We start from the raw sequence: 17,168 nt of genomic DNA, 5'->3' as shown, positions 1-17,168 counted from the left end.
TACTTGGGAGGAACTAGTCAAGCAGTTCTTAAACAAGTTTTATCCACCCAACGAAACTGCGAGGCAGATTGATAAGATATTGCAATTCAAACATAAACCGACTGAGACTTTGTAAGAGACCTGGGAGAGGTTTAAGGGCATGTTGGTGAAGTGCCCTCACCATGTCTTTCCGGATCAGATGCTGGGACAGAGATTCTATATGGGTTTGGCTGACAGTCTGAAGGCCAATGTAGATGTTTTGCCCGGGGGTGCATTCTTGAGCAAAACTTTCACAGAGTGCAAGATTCTTCTTGACAAGATGTCTCAAAATTCAGGCTAGATGACGAGAGACACAACACTCACTCCAATAGTGCACTTTGTCGCTCTTGACCCAAACAACACACATGCAGAAAACATAGCCACTCTTATGACCCAGATGAGCTTGCTAACAAAGAAACTCAATGAGATGGGCACGAAACAGGTGCACATTATGGATACCACAAATGGAGGCTTGTGCACTCCTTACATTAACCAGCCATATATGTGCTCGTGGAGTGGAGAGAATGACAACCAGAGATTCATAGAAGACATGAATTATGTCAATAACTTTGGAGGTCAGAGGCAAGGTGGGCAGCAATGGGGACCAACAGCAAATCGCAGTACAGACCGAACCAGCCACAACACAACCCCAATCCAGGAGGAGCACGACAACAAGGCCAAATCATACCTTATCAAAGGTAACATGTCTATAATTAGCAACACTAGCAACAGTTGACCTACCAACCACCTCAACAACAACAAGATAGTAACATGATCGAAATCAAGGGTATGCTTCAACAACTCATTGGCACAAATGGAAAGACGCAAGAGAAGTTAGCTGCACATGACTCAGCAATCAAAGGCATTGAAACTCAATTGGGACAACTATCTATGGCCTTAAACAATCGCCCACAAGGAACATTGCCTACAGATACAAACATTAATCCCAAGGAGCAGAACCCGAACCAGCTCATGGCAGTGAGTCTCAGAAATGGGAGAGATCTAGACAAGGAGCAAGAAGTTGCTCAATCTAGGAGAGAGACAACGCCAACTACTCCAGCTGGCCCAGTTACATTAGAGACCGATGAGTCGGCAGAGCTCACCGCAGTTGTAATCGAGCAAGCACAGGTTGACAAGGGTAAGGAGAAGGAAGGTGAACAACTCCTAGAACAGGTAGTAGAAAAAGGTCCCAGCAAAAAAAAGGCGCAAAGTAGTGGGCAGAGGTTGATTCCTGCACCATTCCCTCAGAGGTTGGCAAAACAAAAGAAAGATGATCAATACAGGAAATTCATGGAAATGCTCAGGCAAATTCAATTGAATATTCCACTGATGGATGCTTTGAGGGAAATTCCAAGTTATGCAAATATGATGAAGGACATGATGTCGAGAAAATTTGACTTCCAGGACCTATCCACTGTAACTCTGACGCCGACCTGCAGTGCGGTTGTGATAAGACCTATGGCTCAAAAGGTGTCTGATCCAGGTAGTTTCACTATCCCATGCACCATTGGGAGTTCTGCTTTTGCTAAAGCATTGTGTGATTTGGGAGCCAACATAAACTTAATGCCCTTGGCTATCTATACAAAACTGGGCATTGGCAGAGCTAGACCGACCTCAATATTGCTGCAACTGGACGATCGCACAATGAAGAGACCGACCACAATTCTTGATGATGTGCTTGTTTAAGTGGGGAAATTTGTATTCCATGCAGACTTCGTCATTCTTGACTGTCAAGTGGATGAAGAGATACCAATCATTTTGTGCAGTCCATTTTTAGCCACTGGGAGAGCATTGATTGATTGTGAGACTGGGGAATTAAAAATGAGGCTAAACAATGAAGAAATCATATTCAATGTTCAAGAATCTATAAGGAGACCCAACGAATTTGCAAATTGCTCACTAGTGGAGGCCGTAGATATGATATTACAAGAGGAAGATGAGACTATTAATGTCAGGGATTTGTTAGAGGCTTGCTTGATGAATCTGGAACATGTGGATGGTGAGGAGTTGGTAGAATGGGTCATGGATCTCGAAGGTCAAGGGTTCTGGACAAGGGAACCTCAGTTCAAGCCCCTACACTTAGAAGAAAGAACAACACCACCTGCGAAACCATTGATAGAGGAGCCACCACAGTTGGACCTTAAACCACTTCCAGCTCACCTTAGGTACGCTTTATTAGGGCCTAATTCTACTTTACCTGTTATTATATCATTTGTTTTGCTAGCTATGCAGGTAGAGCAACTCCTACAAGTGTTACAGGAATGTAAAACTGCCATTGGTTGGACCATGGCAGACATAAAGGGTATCAGCCCAGCTTTTTGTATGCAGAAGATTCTCCTGGAAAAAGGCACAAACCTTCTAGAGAACATCAATGAAGGCTGAACCCGAATATGAAAGAGGTGGTGAAGAAGGAAGTGATCAAATGGTTAGATGCAGGTATCATCTTCCCCATCTCTGATAGCAATTGGGTCAGTCCTGTACAATATGTATCGAAGAAGGGAGGAATGATGGTAATCTAGAATGAGAAGAACGAGTTAATCCCAACTCGTACAGTCACGGGGTGGCGGGTTTTCATGGACTATCGAAAACTGAACACCGCCACCCGGAAGGATCATTTTCCCTTGCCCTTCATCGACCAGATATTGGACAGGTTAGCTGAGCGATCCCACTTCTGTTTCTTGGATGGATACTCGGGGTATAACCAGATCTCAATAGCCCCAAAAGATAGAGAGAAACGTCCTTCACTTGTCCGTATGGCATCTTTGCCTTTCGGAGAATGCCCTTTAGGCTTTGCAATGCACCGGCTACATTCCAGCGGTACATGTTAGCCATTTTCACTGACATGGTTGAAGATATTATGGAGGTATTTATGGATGATTTCTCTGTGATGGGGGATTCATTCGAATATTCTCTTCACAACCTAAGAAGAGTGCTCAAAAGATGTGTGGAGACAAATCTAGTGCTGAATTGGGAGAAGTGCCATTTTATGGTACAAGAAGGAATAATGTTGGGGCATCGAGTGTCCAAAAAGGGAATTGAAGTTGACCAAGCCAAGGTTGATGTGATTGAGAAGCTGCCGCCACCCACTTCGGTAAAGGCAGTGAGAAGTTTCCTGGGGCACGCATGCTTCTATAGGCGGTTCATTAAGGATTTTTCCAAGATTGCTAACCCCTTATGTAAGCTGCTTGAAAAAGACCAGCCCTTTGTATTTTCTGATGATTGTAGATTGGCCTTTGAGGAGTTGAAAAAGATACTGGTGACTGAACCCATCATTGTTGCACCCAACTGGGAGCAACCATTCGAGCTCATGTGTGACACCAGTGATTATGCTATAGGAGCAGTCTTAGGGCAACGAAAAGACAAGATGATGCACCCGATTTACTATGCAAGCAGGACGCTCAGTGGTGCACAACTTAATTACACTGTCATGGAAAAGGAAATGCTCGGTGTAGTGTTTGCCTTCGACAAATTTAGGTCGTACTTAATTGGCTCAAAAGTTAATGTTTATACTGACCATGCAACAATTAGGTACTTGATAGCAAATAAGGAGTCAAAGTCACGCTTGATTCGCTGGTTCTATTGCTACAAGAATTCGATCTAGAAATTCGGGACAGAAAGGGGATGTACAATCAAGTGGTAGACCACCTCTCGAGGTTGGAAGGAGCAGAAAAGATAATGGAGGTTGAAGATATCATAGACTCATTCCCGGATGAACAGTTACTTGCTATGACAATGGAGGAGGCGCCATGGTATGCTGATATTGCTAATTATTTAGCAAGCGGTATTGTACCTTATGTACTCTTTTCAATTCAAAAGAAAAAGTTCTTTCGCGATCGTTGGTATTATTATTGGGATGAACCTCTACTGTTTAAAATATATGTAGATAACATGATCCAGAGGTGTATCCCCGAGAAAGATCAACTTTCTGTTTTGCAGGCTTGCCATGCTTCACCATATGGTGGACACCTTGGAGGAATTCGGACAGCAGCTAAGGTGTTGGAATTAGGTTTGTATTGGCTAACTCTCTTCAAGGATGCCCAAGCTTGGGTCAGAGGTTGCGATGAATGCCAAAGGATAGACAACATTTCTTGTCGTCACGAGATGCCAATGACTACAATTCAAGAGGTGGAGGTTTTTGACATGTGGGGGATCGACTTTATGGGGCCGTTCGTCATCTCGTACGGTAACAAATATATATTAGTAACGGTTGACTATGTCTCCAAGTGGGTCGAAGCGGTGGCTCTCCCGACCAATGATGCAAAAGGGGTGACAAGTTTCCTAAAGAAAAACATCTTCACACGTTTTGGTACCCCAAGAGCTATAATCAGTGATGATGGAACCCATTTTTGTAATAGAGCATTCGCACGCCTATTGGAAAAGTATGGAGTTCGCCACAAAGTAGCCTCGCCTTATCAGCCACAGTCGAGCGGGCAAGTTGAAGTGTCAAATAGGGAGATTAAAAGTGTCTTTATAAAAACAGTGAATGCAACAAGGACCGATTGGGCGAAGAAGCTGGATGGTGCATTATGGGCGTACCGCACAACATCCAAAACTCCAATTGGTATGTCACCGTACAAGTTGGTGCTTGGAAAGGCATGCCACCTTCTGGTAGAGCTCTAACATAAAGCACTTGGGTATTGCGATAGTTGAATTTGGATATGGAGACCGCAGGTACCAGCAGAATCACTGGGTTACATGAGCTCGAGGAATTCAAGTTCCAGGCATTTGAAAGTGCTAGACCATACAAGGAAAGGATGAAACTAATGCATGATAAGAACATCTTGGATCAGAACATCAAATCCGGAGATCTAGTGTTGTTATACAACTTGAGATTGAGATTGTTTCCGGGTAAGTTGAAGTCCCGATCGTCAGGACCCTTCAGAATAGTGCAAATGTTCTTAAGTGGAGTTGTGGAGATTGAATCGGAAGATGGGACAACTAAGTTCACGGTGAATGGCAAAGGCTAAAACATTACCTTGGCATGGCCGAAGAAAAAGGGGATAGAGTGGTAATAACTTTGGAAGAGCCCCAGTATGCGAATGAGGAGTGATGATCAAAGCCTACGTTATGCCGCGACATTAAATCAGGCGCTGCGCGGGAGGCAACCCATGTTTTCTTTTGTTTCTCTTTTTATTTTGATGTTGTACTTGATGTGTATAATACTAACCCTTTTATTAGTGTACAGGGCAGGATTGGTGCATATTGGGACTGCGGCCCAGGCGCAGCAGTTTAGGAACATTCTATTTCTAGGCCACTGCGACCGCGGTAGAGACGCAGACTGAGCGCGGTAGTTTACGAGGCCACTATTTTGTTTTTATTTTTTCACCATGATCACGGTCGGGACGCGGACCGGGCGTGATGAATCACGACCATTCTGCCCGCCCAGGTAAGTTGTAATTAAAAAAAATTATTTTATTTTATTTCTTTTTCTCTTCTAAACCCATAAAACTAAACCAACACCCCACACGCCCCCTCACTTCCCCCATTCCCCTTCTTACTCTAACTTTCTAACCCCTACGCCTCTTCTTCTTCTTCTTCTTCTTCCTATCTCTCACAAACCCCTTTTTTTTCTCTCACACACACATTCCCACTTCCGACTTCCCTCCTCCCCAACCTCCATTACACTACAACTCTACAAGTTTCAGGTATGTCATGATTTCATTCTCTCTTCTTCTCCCCTTCTCTTTTGTAATTTTAATGTTAGATTTGTTATAGTATCTATAGTAAAAAATGTTGGTTTTCTTTTCTTCTTTTTAGTGGGTAATGTGTAGAATATAGTAGAGAAAAGCATGGTGTTGTTGTGTGAAGTTGATTGTGGTGGCGTGGAGTTTGTGAAGTGATTGTGGTTGATTTGAGGGGAGAGTTTGTACTTCCATGGGATAAGTGTGTTAAGTCATAGTTCCATCCACACTAGGTGCTTGTGAAATTGCCCCATTGAGCTGTAATGGCTAATGTGACCGTGGTGGTGGTGAAGTCTGAGTAACCACCCAGAGTACACACAAATCAACCCCTCACTAATAGTAGCCCTTGTTTTGTCAGGTACAATGCATCAATCAAGGAAAAGACGTGCCACAGGTTCCTCTACTAGTGGGCTAGGAGGTTCATCCAGAGCTCGAGCTCAGGCTAGTTCGAGCCAGTTTGACTGCACTCGGTTTGTCTCCAAAGCGTCTCAAGATAGATTTAATGCAAAGACATCCAAGAATTGAATGCCTAAGTATCTACGAAGAATTGAGGAGGCATCAGCTGGACATCTTCTTTACTGATCCTGAAGAGGGCAATGTAATGATGCGAATTGCCCGAACTATGTTGATAGGGTTGTTGCGGTACGAAATACCCCGGTGAATGTTTCTCTTGAGGCCATCCGCCGAGTGTAGGTTGTCGGTCTTCACTAGAGAGACAGATTATTACCAAGATTATCAGCGCCCACCTGTTTGGTGGCAACCAATTGTTCAAACAATCTGTGTGGTTGGCCGGGATCCAATATGGATAAAGTTGAGAATGAACCTGAACTCCCAATCTCTCACTTGGGAAGCTAAGTGTTGGCTAACAATAATCAACAGTCGTTTGCTGCCATCCAGCAACACTATAGATGTTAATGCGCCAAGAGCAACGACGATTTGGTATCTTGTAAATCACCACGATTTTGACGTGGCCTAGCTCATTTAGGATGAAATGTTCATTCTCTCCACGGATACAAGCAAAGGGTTCTACTTCCCTTCCTTGGTCACCAAGTTGTGTCGTGCTTCATGAGTTCCCCAAAATCCCATAGTAGATGGGAAGTTACCGTTAAAAGCTCCATCAAGGCTAGCAAAATCATAGTTGGGAAAGAGCAGGATGTGGCAGATGATGATGATGTCGATGATGATGAGGGAGCTATGCATGCTGCCGCCCCACCGGTGTAGATTGCTAATGAGGCGGGCCCATCACAGGCCCGTCGGAGTACCTGGATGACAACCTTGGAACAGGAGATGGCTGGCCTACGCACTTCCGTCAATGACCTGAGTGCTAGAGTTGACACTTTGGCCACTCAAAGTGCTAGGTTAGAGAAAAAGATCATGGGCTAGCTCCGGGTGCTAGGACGAGTGTGTCACCTCGATCCTGGCACCGTCTCCGATCAGGACTAAGCACCCGGGAAGTCCCCTTACCTTACTCTATTTTAAATTCTTTGACATGGGGACATGCCAAATCTTTAAGTGTGGGGTGGGGGACGGTTGTTGTTGTTTTACAATTGTATAGATTTGTTTGGTATTTTTGGTTGCTGTTAATTAACTTCGACTTGGCTCGAAGACAGACACCTCTCGACGGGTCTCTTGAGGGACTTAAGTCGAACAAAAAAAAAGATTTTTTCTGTTAGGTAGTGTATCAACTCCCCTTTGATTTTTCTTTAAACCACGGTTCTTTTTCAAGGGTTTCCATTTGAACTGGGTGTAGTTAGTTTTTTTTTTAAGTTTAGAAATTTTTGGGCGAGGAAAGAATAGAAATAGGAACCCTTAACTCCATGGTACCTTGAATAGAGATTGCTTTAGTATGACACTTAGGCTCATTAGTTGACTCTAACAATAAAGCCTTAAATTGTGTGTTCTTGAGTTGGCTTAAGCACCTTGAGCAGAGTGTCTGATGGTCCTAACTGAATTGAGTCATGTTCCATGTGTGAGTGAGGCTTTGTGTATTCTATGCTAACACTCAATGCCTAGAACTTGCTCTGTGTGTGTACGAAGCGAAATGGTAGTCTTAATTGGTCTGGAAAGTGATATAGGCGTTTTCTTGTTGAACCTATCTATATATGTTTTCAACCACCTAATTGTATATATCCTAGTTAACCCATTTGAGCCTGTAATCATGTTTCTTTGGCAACCATATTACAAGCCTTACCCAAGTTTTGAATTGTCTATTTTTAACCCTATCATCTCTTAGAAGCACTTGAATTGTAATAAATATGGAAAAGTTAAAGTGTGGGGTGGTTGGTTGGGCTTTTGAGTGGAACTAAGAAGACAGTCATAAAAAAAAGAAAAAAAAGAGACTGAGCTGAATAATTTTTAAAAGAATAAGTCTCAAAATGGTGGTGGCTTTTAAAAGAGAAAGTGTGCTTAAAGAGGTAGGAGGTTTAACTCAATGATGTAAAGGTGGAATGAAGGTTTGACAAAGGTATGGACTTAAAAGTGGAAAATGTATTGAAGTGCTTAGGGAGGTGTAGTCACTATACCCATATGTATCCTACCTGTCCCACAGCCAACATTACAACCAAATAAAGTCCTACTTGATTCTAGACCAAATGGGCTTGATTAGTCTATTATTACACTACGGGAAAGCCTATGGTGCGTTGTTTGTGGCCTAAGAATTTATTTCTGAGGGTGAGTGAAATCTTACGTATTTGAACTCCTCAGTGTGTGAGTTATAATGACCATGACACAAGCCTCTTTTGTTGTGAGTAGGCACGTGATTCATGAAAGGAAGGTAAGTCTGGACCTCTGACTGAGAGTATGAAAGCCGGTTAGGGACATTACGTGGCTAGAAAGAGAGTCCACTCTTAAGGTTAGGATGTTACGCTAAGGTAGTCTACCCATGTGAATTATTCTTGGTATAAGGAGTAAGGAAGTGACCTAGAGATGATTAGGCCTATAAAGTATGGTTTTGTTGCTAGAGGACTAGCAATGATTTAAGTGTGGGGTGTTGATAGTAGCCTATCTTATGCAATGTAGATGCTATTGTTTCTCTAAGTTAACCATATTTTATTGATGTTTTAAGTGCTAAATGATAATAAAATGCTCTAATTGAGGTTTTTATGCTTTGCAGGAGCTACTCCAAGTTAGGAGGAGGATATAGAGTGTTTTGGGGTCAAATATGTAGATACAAGACCAATCGAGAAGAGCCCGGATGAAAACGAGCAAGAAAAGACGAAGAAAACCTGGGCAACAGTCCACCACGACTGCGGCTGGAACGCGGTGGAAAAAGGCGCAAAACAAAATAGTCTAAAACAACCGCAGTCTGACCGCAGTTGGTCCGCGACAGCGGTCGATCTGGAAAAGGCCGAGAAAGTCTAGGGGCTAAAGTGTAAAGCACGGAAAACTTATCATAACCCTATATAAACTCAACAAACTCGCCCAAGTCAAGGTTAAGCTTGTTTTTAGACTCAATTGGAGGAAAGAACAAGTGTGAGAAGATCAAGACATCATTAGAGTTTTTCATTCTTCTTCCTGTTATCATTATTTTGTGAATTATAAATTATCTTAAGGCTTTATCCTGTTTTACCATGAGTAGCTAAACATTTAATCTAGGGTTGATGGAACCAATTGTTGGATGAAGTCTTGATTATGTTTTGATATAAATAAGTCGTTCCTTATTCTATAATTGCTCAACTATGTGTTGTCCTGTGATTAATTGAAAGAGCCCTTGATTAATCGTGTCTAGTTACCTTGTGTTGCTTAAGAAAGAATACTAAGTTAGATTGTTGTTGAACAACACCGCTTTCGGGTAAGTTAAGAGATTAATTACTTGAATTTAAAAGCGGGGTTAGAGATAACGAAGCTTTGGTGGGATAATTCTGATTTGCATAAATTGGCAACTAAAGTTGTTCAAGAGAATGTTGCTAGTAAATTATCGTAATTGATCGAGAGATAATTGCTATAACCTAGAACTCATGTTCTTATAGAGTATTACGACGAGATTATAGCGAATGTGTCAGGAATTAATCCGACAATTGGGGAAATCAATAACTCTAGACCATTCTACCATTGAATTCAACTCTATTCTTGATTATTGCTAGTTTTATTATTGTTTTTCATTAGTTCACTAAATTCTACTAATTATCCATTAAAAATATTGAATCCGGGGATTGTTTGAGCTATTCATTAGCAGTGTTAAAAGTTGTAGTAAATAGGTTAGTTCTCTGTGGGATTCGACTCCGAACTGAACCGGATTATATATTTGTAGCGACCGCTTAGTCCTTTTTATAAGATGTAGTTGGGCGTGATTAACAGACTTCTAATAGAGTGTACAACTATATAAAGGACAGGACTGGGCCCTGTCATACCCATATATGTATACAAAAATATCATACCAAAATCCAATAGCAGCTCCGGATCAAATGGAGCACACCAACTCTCGCTGAGTAAAGATCCTAAGAAAGGGACCGTCAGCTTGTCTATCTACACCTGCGGGCATGAAATGTAGGCCCCTAAGAAATAGGAGGATAAGTACACATAATGTACCGAGTATGTAAGGCATGAAAAGTAGTATATAAAAGACGTGAAAGAAATATGGAGCAAAGGACTCAACCTGTAAGTCTGAACATGTTTGTGAACCATGGAACATTTATAATATCATACATATGTGTATAAATGTCATATCATGAATAGGTATATGCATATATAACATCATCAAAATTTTGAAGGCATCCCATCATATCATCTCGACCTCAGTGGACGAAATCATCAACGTATACCAACTGATCAGGTTGTGGTGTATATATAACGTCGTAACCATTCCATATACCCCACATACATATAATATATGCATATATAATTCCATCTGGTCATGGGTCAATGTACATATATAAAGGAATGCAATGCATAATGAAGTAAGTCAATATGATCTCTAGTAATATCATAAGATCAATATGCCTTCGGTTAATATAATGAAATAAACTTTATCAACTTACATATTTTCTGATACCTATGAATAAAAGATATAAAAATAGGACACATGGGGAATCAAGAACATAGGCACCCATAGTACTTCTAAGAAAAGAGTCATTTGTGAAAGTTGCGCGTTTGCTCGTTTCATTTGTATCATATGGATCATGCCAAAAGGAAAGAAGGGATAGCCTTAACATAACTTATCACAGTTGGTCCAATGAACACATTAAAATCGTCTCGTCACACTTTAATCTACAACAACGATAATAATACTATCATTAAGCTAAAATGATGGAACTATCGTACAATGAATGACAAGCTTATTTAATATTAAAACGGACAACATCTCCCATGTTTTCCTTGCTTTCCCTGAGTCCATAAAAATAGAAAAAACTAATAGAACCTTCAACTATATATCTTCAACACCATAATAAAGCCAACAACACAACAACACCAATCAATCTGCACAACAACAAGTGCACACACGTCACCAACGAAACTACTATTTAACATGACGAGCAGCAAGCTTGGATTGGAACCAAACCCCAACTCCTTTTCTCATCTCCCCTATACATAAAATACCATCAACATGTCCATCATATAAACATATATATTGACATGACATTCAGACCTTATATCCATCATAAACATATCATCAAACAACCCAACAAATATAACAATGACATAAACAACTTCTAGGTATTGTGTGGTCACTTCATCTCCTAATTACAACATCATCAACATCTCAACATATTGAAAAACATAACAACAATAACAACATTATAACGAAGCTATTCCCCAAGATTTCCATCCATATGAATTCATATATAGAACTCCAAAATAGTCCAATAAGAGACAACAACTTCTTATACCATTTCAAATGCTATCTTGTGATTCTTAATCCAAATAACTTAACCAACACATAGATAAGCTTAAGCACAAGAAATAGGGTGTTATACATACTGCATATAATCAGAAAAAAACTCTAACTAAAGCTTCCCTTAGCTTACAAGCACCCTTAATAACTTCACAACACCATAAATACTCTCTTCTTCACTTAGGCTAACCTTTGAGGTTAGGTTTAGGTAAAACCACCTTGGATTCGACTTGGAACCTTGGAGAACTGTTAGAGAGGTGTTTAGAGAGTTTGGGAACTGTCCTTGGTTGAAAATGACCAAAAATGAGCGTTCCAACCACTTTAAAATGTTCAAGGGTCGTCCACCGCCTAAGTGGATCATAGGGAGTTGCTTGTGCGGTCTCGCGAAAATGCAAATATCTTTATGCTACAACATCGTTTTGATGAAAGCTTTTATGAGTTAGAATCTAGACTTGTATATCTTCAAATTGGTAGGTTGATCATCTCGTAATTCCTAGTATATTGAGATAAAAGTTCTGCTACATTTGACCAAAGTTTCAGCGCATTTATATATGTAACTTGTGATGACCTTTACCAACTTTTGTTCCACAACTCACTTAACTTCAAAACTTAACACATGACTATCATACTACTAAAATAACTCATAAATTAACCTTCTTATGATCTTAGTCACCCTAGTCTCACCCCAATGTATGTGTTATAACGTTCCCAACTTGGTCGACTTTTGATGAAACTTATTTTCTTCAATTTGTTTAACTTCTAAGCCTTCCAACCCTCTTGATACTTGTTAAGAGTGGTATAAATTCTTATAACCTCAAGGATAATCTTTCTCTTCAAGCTTACGTCGAGTACTTATGAAACAACTCTACGTGCAAAGGTACGAGATGTAATATCCTTCCCTCATATAAACATTCGTCCTCGAATGTTAAACTCCCAAAGATCTATAAAAATTTTAGCAGAGTCTTCTCTGTAATGATACTACTACCAACCTGTCATGTAGCAAACCTAATAATACAAATCCACACATGGCCACAATCATCAGTAACAAGAATGGCCTCACACGACCAATTACAGTAACTAAAATAAGAATCCAATAACATATACGCACCTAAAGGCTATGATGTCTTAGTCTGATCCTCCTCTAGAAGCGGAAACAAGCGAGGATACCAAGACCTCATGTCTTATTCAGCTTCCCAAGTCATCTCCTCCACATTCTTGTTTCTTCAAAGTACTTTAACCAAAGGCATGTCCTTAATTCTCAATCTTGAAACCTATCTATCTAGTATAGCAGTGGGAGATTCCTCATATGAAAGCTGCTCTGTGACCTGAACATCATCAACTGGCACGACTATAGAAGGATTGTTAATATACTTATGGAGCATAGACATATGAAAGACTGGATGTACAGACTCTATGTTGGAAGGCAAGTCTAACTCATATGCTACCTAGACTACTTTGCATATGATCTTATAAGGTCCAATATACCGAGGGCTAAGCTTGCCTTTTTTACCGAATCTCATAATGCCTTTCATCAGTGATACTTTTACCTAATCATCTACCTAAACTCCAAGTCTCGTCGTTGAATATCTGCATAGGACTTCTGATGACCATGAGCTGCTAATAGCCTTTCTTGTATAAGATTAATCTTCTCAACTGCATATTGTACCAGCTCCAGTCCTACTAACTTAGTTTCCTCAACATCAAACCATACAATAGGTGACCTAAACTATCATACGTAAAGAGCTTCGTATGCAGCCATCTGACTACTAGAATGATAACTATTATTATATGCAAACTCAATAAGCGGAAGATAATCATCCCATCTACCTTGAAGTCTATCACTCAAGCCCGTAACATATCCTCAAGTGTCTGAATAATGCACTCAACCTTACCGTCTGTCTGGGGATGAAATGATATACTAAGACTCACCTGAGTCCCTAATCCTTTCTAGAAGGACCTCTAGAAATTAAATGTAAACTGAGCACCTCTATATGAGATAATAGATATAAGGACACCATGAAGTCGTATTATCTCCTTAATGTAAAGCCTTGCAGAATCCTCTGCTGAATAGGTAATCTTGATAGGAAGAAAATGGGCTGATTTTTTAAGTCTATCAAACAATCACCCATATAGAATCAAACTTACACTGGGTACAAGGTAAGCCTATGATGAAATCTATATTAATTACTTCCCACTTCCAGGTAGAAATCTCAATAGCTTGCAATAATCCACTAGGTTTCTGATGCTTAATATTAACCTACTAACAATTAGGGCACTAAACAACAAATTTTGCTATATCCTTCTTCATTTTGTCCCACCAGTATATTTTCCTAATATCATGATACATCTTTGTTGCTCCTAGATGAATAGAATAACATGAATAATGAGTTTCTTCCATAACCTGTTGGCACAGCCCTGCAACATTAGGAACACATAATTGACCTCGACATCTGGGGATTTCATCTCTTATAATCTCAAATGGTGTCTTCTCCTTCTGAGGGATTGTATCTCTATAGTGAGATAACACAGGATCCTCATACTGGCATTCCTTCTTAAGTTACTAAAGAAGATGTTGTTGTGTCCTAAATAGGCACTCCGCTATCACCTGGATCAAGTAATCAAACTCCAAGATTAACTAGCTGATAAATCTCATAGGCTATCCCACACTTCTCTAGCTGTAAATATGACAGGCTACCCATAGATGTATGGCTGAGGGCATCGGCTTCAACATTCGCCTTCCCTCAGTGCTATAAAATATCAACATCATTATATTTTAGTAGCTCCAACCATTGCCTCTGGCATAAATTCAATTCCTTTTGCTTGAAGATATACTGAATGCTCTTATGATCCGTATAGATATCAACATGAATGCTATACAAATAGTGCCTCTACATCTTTAGTGCATGAATCATCATGGGTAACTCTAAATCCTAGGTGAGGTAATTCTTCCCATGCTTTCTTAGTTGTCTAGAAGCATAAGTGACAACCTTACTGTGTTGAATCAACACACAACCCAATCCAATGCTCGAAGCGTCACAATAGATAGCATAACCATCGATTCCCTCTAGGAGTGTCAGAATTAGTGCTGAAGTCAATTTGTCCTTCAATGCCTGGAAACTCTACTCATAAGCATCAGTCCACTGAAACTTAGCTGCCTTCTGAGTCAACTTTGTCAATGGTGTGGAATGAGAAGAAAACCCCTCTACAAATCTCCTATAATAACCTACCAAACCCAGGATGCTACTGTGAGCCCCCGTAAAATTTTTACCCCAAAACCCGAAATTTCATGGTGCCAAGTTAGATTTATGTGTTCATGGTTTAGACTTTTTGGATTGAACAGTTCGTTATAGAGTTAAAGGAAAATGTTTTGCAGAAGTGTGCATTTCTGCGGCCCATTATGCGGCCGCATAATCACTTTGCGTGCCACATTTAGACTGTAGAGTGAGGCAGTCTTTTCGGCCAATTATGCGACCGCATAACCATTTTGCGGGCCGTACTTTGGTCGCATAATTGTCCTTGGACTTTTGCAAAGGGAGGTTCGCAGACCGCATATTGGTCGCTGGCCGGGGCAGAAAATTCAGGTCCTTGAGGGCCATTTTTCGCGGTCATTTAGCGGACAGCAGATCCGTGTCGGGGCTCCAGATTTCTAAATTTTAAACCCGATCCCATGTCGTTAAAACATATGTTATGGTTCATTTTGAGCATATTTTTTATGCCTTAGAGTAAGAGAAAGAGTCCTAGAGTGAGAGAGTTATCTTCATCTAATTATTCCTCAATTCTTGCACAAAACTTTGAAGATTGTCAAGTAAAGTTACCTAAGTCTTCACCTTAAAGGTAAGAATTTATGTCCTAGCTCTTAATTTCGAAATTTCTACTAAAATGGGTAATTAGCAAGACGGCTCATGGGCATGAGGGTTGTTTATTTTGCATGCATGGGGGGTGAAAGGATGTAGGAAGAATGTGAGTTAAAAATGGTAAAGGGTGTGGGTTGATTGAATCTTTCACAAAAAGGTCCTAACAACATAATGCACACCTAGTGTTTGATAATGTGCTCAAATGAGCTAGAATCTTGATCATCCTTCTAATACTTGAATCAACTTGTGACATTCCTAAAATAGATTGAAGGTTCTAAGAGTTCCGGAATTTATTGTAGAACTTAAGAAAAGCTCTATTGAGTTATGTATGGCTAAAACCTCTATTCTTAGAAATTGAACACCCTTGATGTCCATGTAATTGGTGTAAGCTCTAAAATTGATTAATGTAGAAATTGCAATTCCAAACGTGCTTGTGTTTCAAGAATATATGTGCAATGTGTATTTCAATGCTCCCATTATGCTATCTTGTTATTTGAGGATGTGTTAAAGATATGGAATATGTGCTAAAATGCCTAGACTTCAAGCAAGTTTGAATAAAGATTGTTATGCCAAAGTATGTGAAAGCCTCTATATACCTATGATTTGTAATTGCTCTCGTGTGTATTCAATATCTTTAATTGAAAGGCTTGTTTGTGACAATGATAATAATAATAATGTGAAATGTGGGAAAGAACTTGCATTATGACATACGGCCAAGAGCCAAGGTATGACATAACAATTGTGGCCACTAGTGCCGATGGATTGATATATGTGAAAGAAATATGAAATGAGAGGATCGATGGAAAATGGTAATGTCTTGGGTGAGACGGCGTAGCCGACCGGGCCGTGATCGGACGCTATGCCGCACACATGGTGGTACTGTGCTGGAAACTGAAATTGGAAATGGAAATTGAAATTGTGGTTGTGGTGAATGTCTCCAATGAGATGACCTAGCCGATCGGGTCGTAATCGGACTCCGTATAAAAGTACGGCGGTATTATGAATGATGAGGTATCGATACTAATGATGTCCCAATTTAAAACTATGGAAAATTCACTTGATACCTTATATGATCCTAAATTTGGTGTTGTGGTGTTGTTTAAGGTGCTTATCGATTATATGATTACTTTATTTCTTGTATTATTATTCTTTCTAATGAGATGGTGTTTAGTTATACATACTAGTACTATTCGATAGTACTAACATCCCTTTTGCTGGGGGCGCTACATCTTTGAATGGATGTAGGTGGTTCCATAGCAGACAATGTTGACCGCAGCTAGTAGTGCATCATCATCATCTTCCCAGCAGCCTTGGTGATCCCCATTCCTTCTCGGGGTCATGTAGTACATCTGCTATTTATATGTTTACCACGTTTTGAGGTATAGTCGGGGCCTTGTTGTCGGCGCTGTCACGACTCTCTTTTGTATCTTTAGAGGCTCCGTAGACACTATATGGGTTGTATATGGGTATTGAAAAGGTCAATGGTTTATGTTGTGTTTAAAACTCTTGTTCCACTCAATCGCAAGTATGTGCAATTTTAAAAACTTTAAAATGATGTATTCTATGAAAAGATTTAGTAACGTTTACATGATTTTCCTATTATTTTAATAATGAAAGTATGCCCTCTTTGATCACAAGTGAGACAGGTAGAAAGTGTCTAGCAGGCTTGCTCAGTCGGGTTTACTCGGTGGAGCACCGGTCGCACTCCTTGATTTTTGGAGCGTGACAAACTTGGTATCAGAGCCTAAGGTTTTAAAGTGTCCTAAGATGTCGCGGAGCCGTGTC

The 17,168-nt window shown here is 40.2% G+C and overlaps 1 protein-coding gene across 1 annotated transcript; it reads left to right on the top strand.

Annotated features, from left to right (window-relative positions):
• Positions 1–789: 789 nt before the first annotated feature.
• Positions 790–2,400, top strand: LOC138870757 (uncharacterized). The gene is made up of 2 exons (XM_070148593.1): positions 790–1,501; positions 1,730–2,400. The coding sequence occupies exons 1-2, from the start codon at positions 790–792 to the stop codon at positions 2,398–2,400; spliced, it is 1,383 nt and encodes a 460-aa protein (XP_070004694.1).
• Positions 2,401–17,168: the final 14,768 nt, after the last annotated feature.

This window comes from Nicotiana sylvestris, chromosome 6 (genome assembly GCF_000393655.2).
Source record: "Nicotiana sylvestris chromosome 6, ASM39365v2, whole genome shotgun sequence".
Taxonomy (NCBI): domain Eukaryota; kingdom Viridiplantae; phylum Streptophyta; class Magnoliopsida; order Solanales; family Solanaceae; genus Nicotiana; species Nicotiana sylvestris.
Note: the sequence above shows the minus strand (reverse complement) of the source record. Positions and strands in the feature narration are given on the sequence as shown.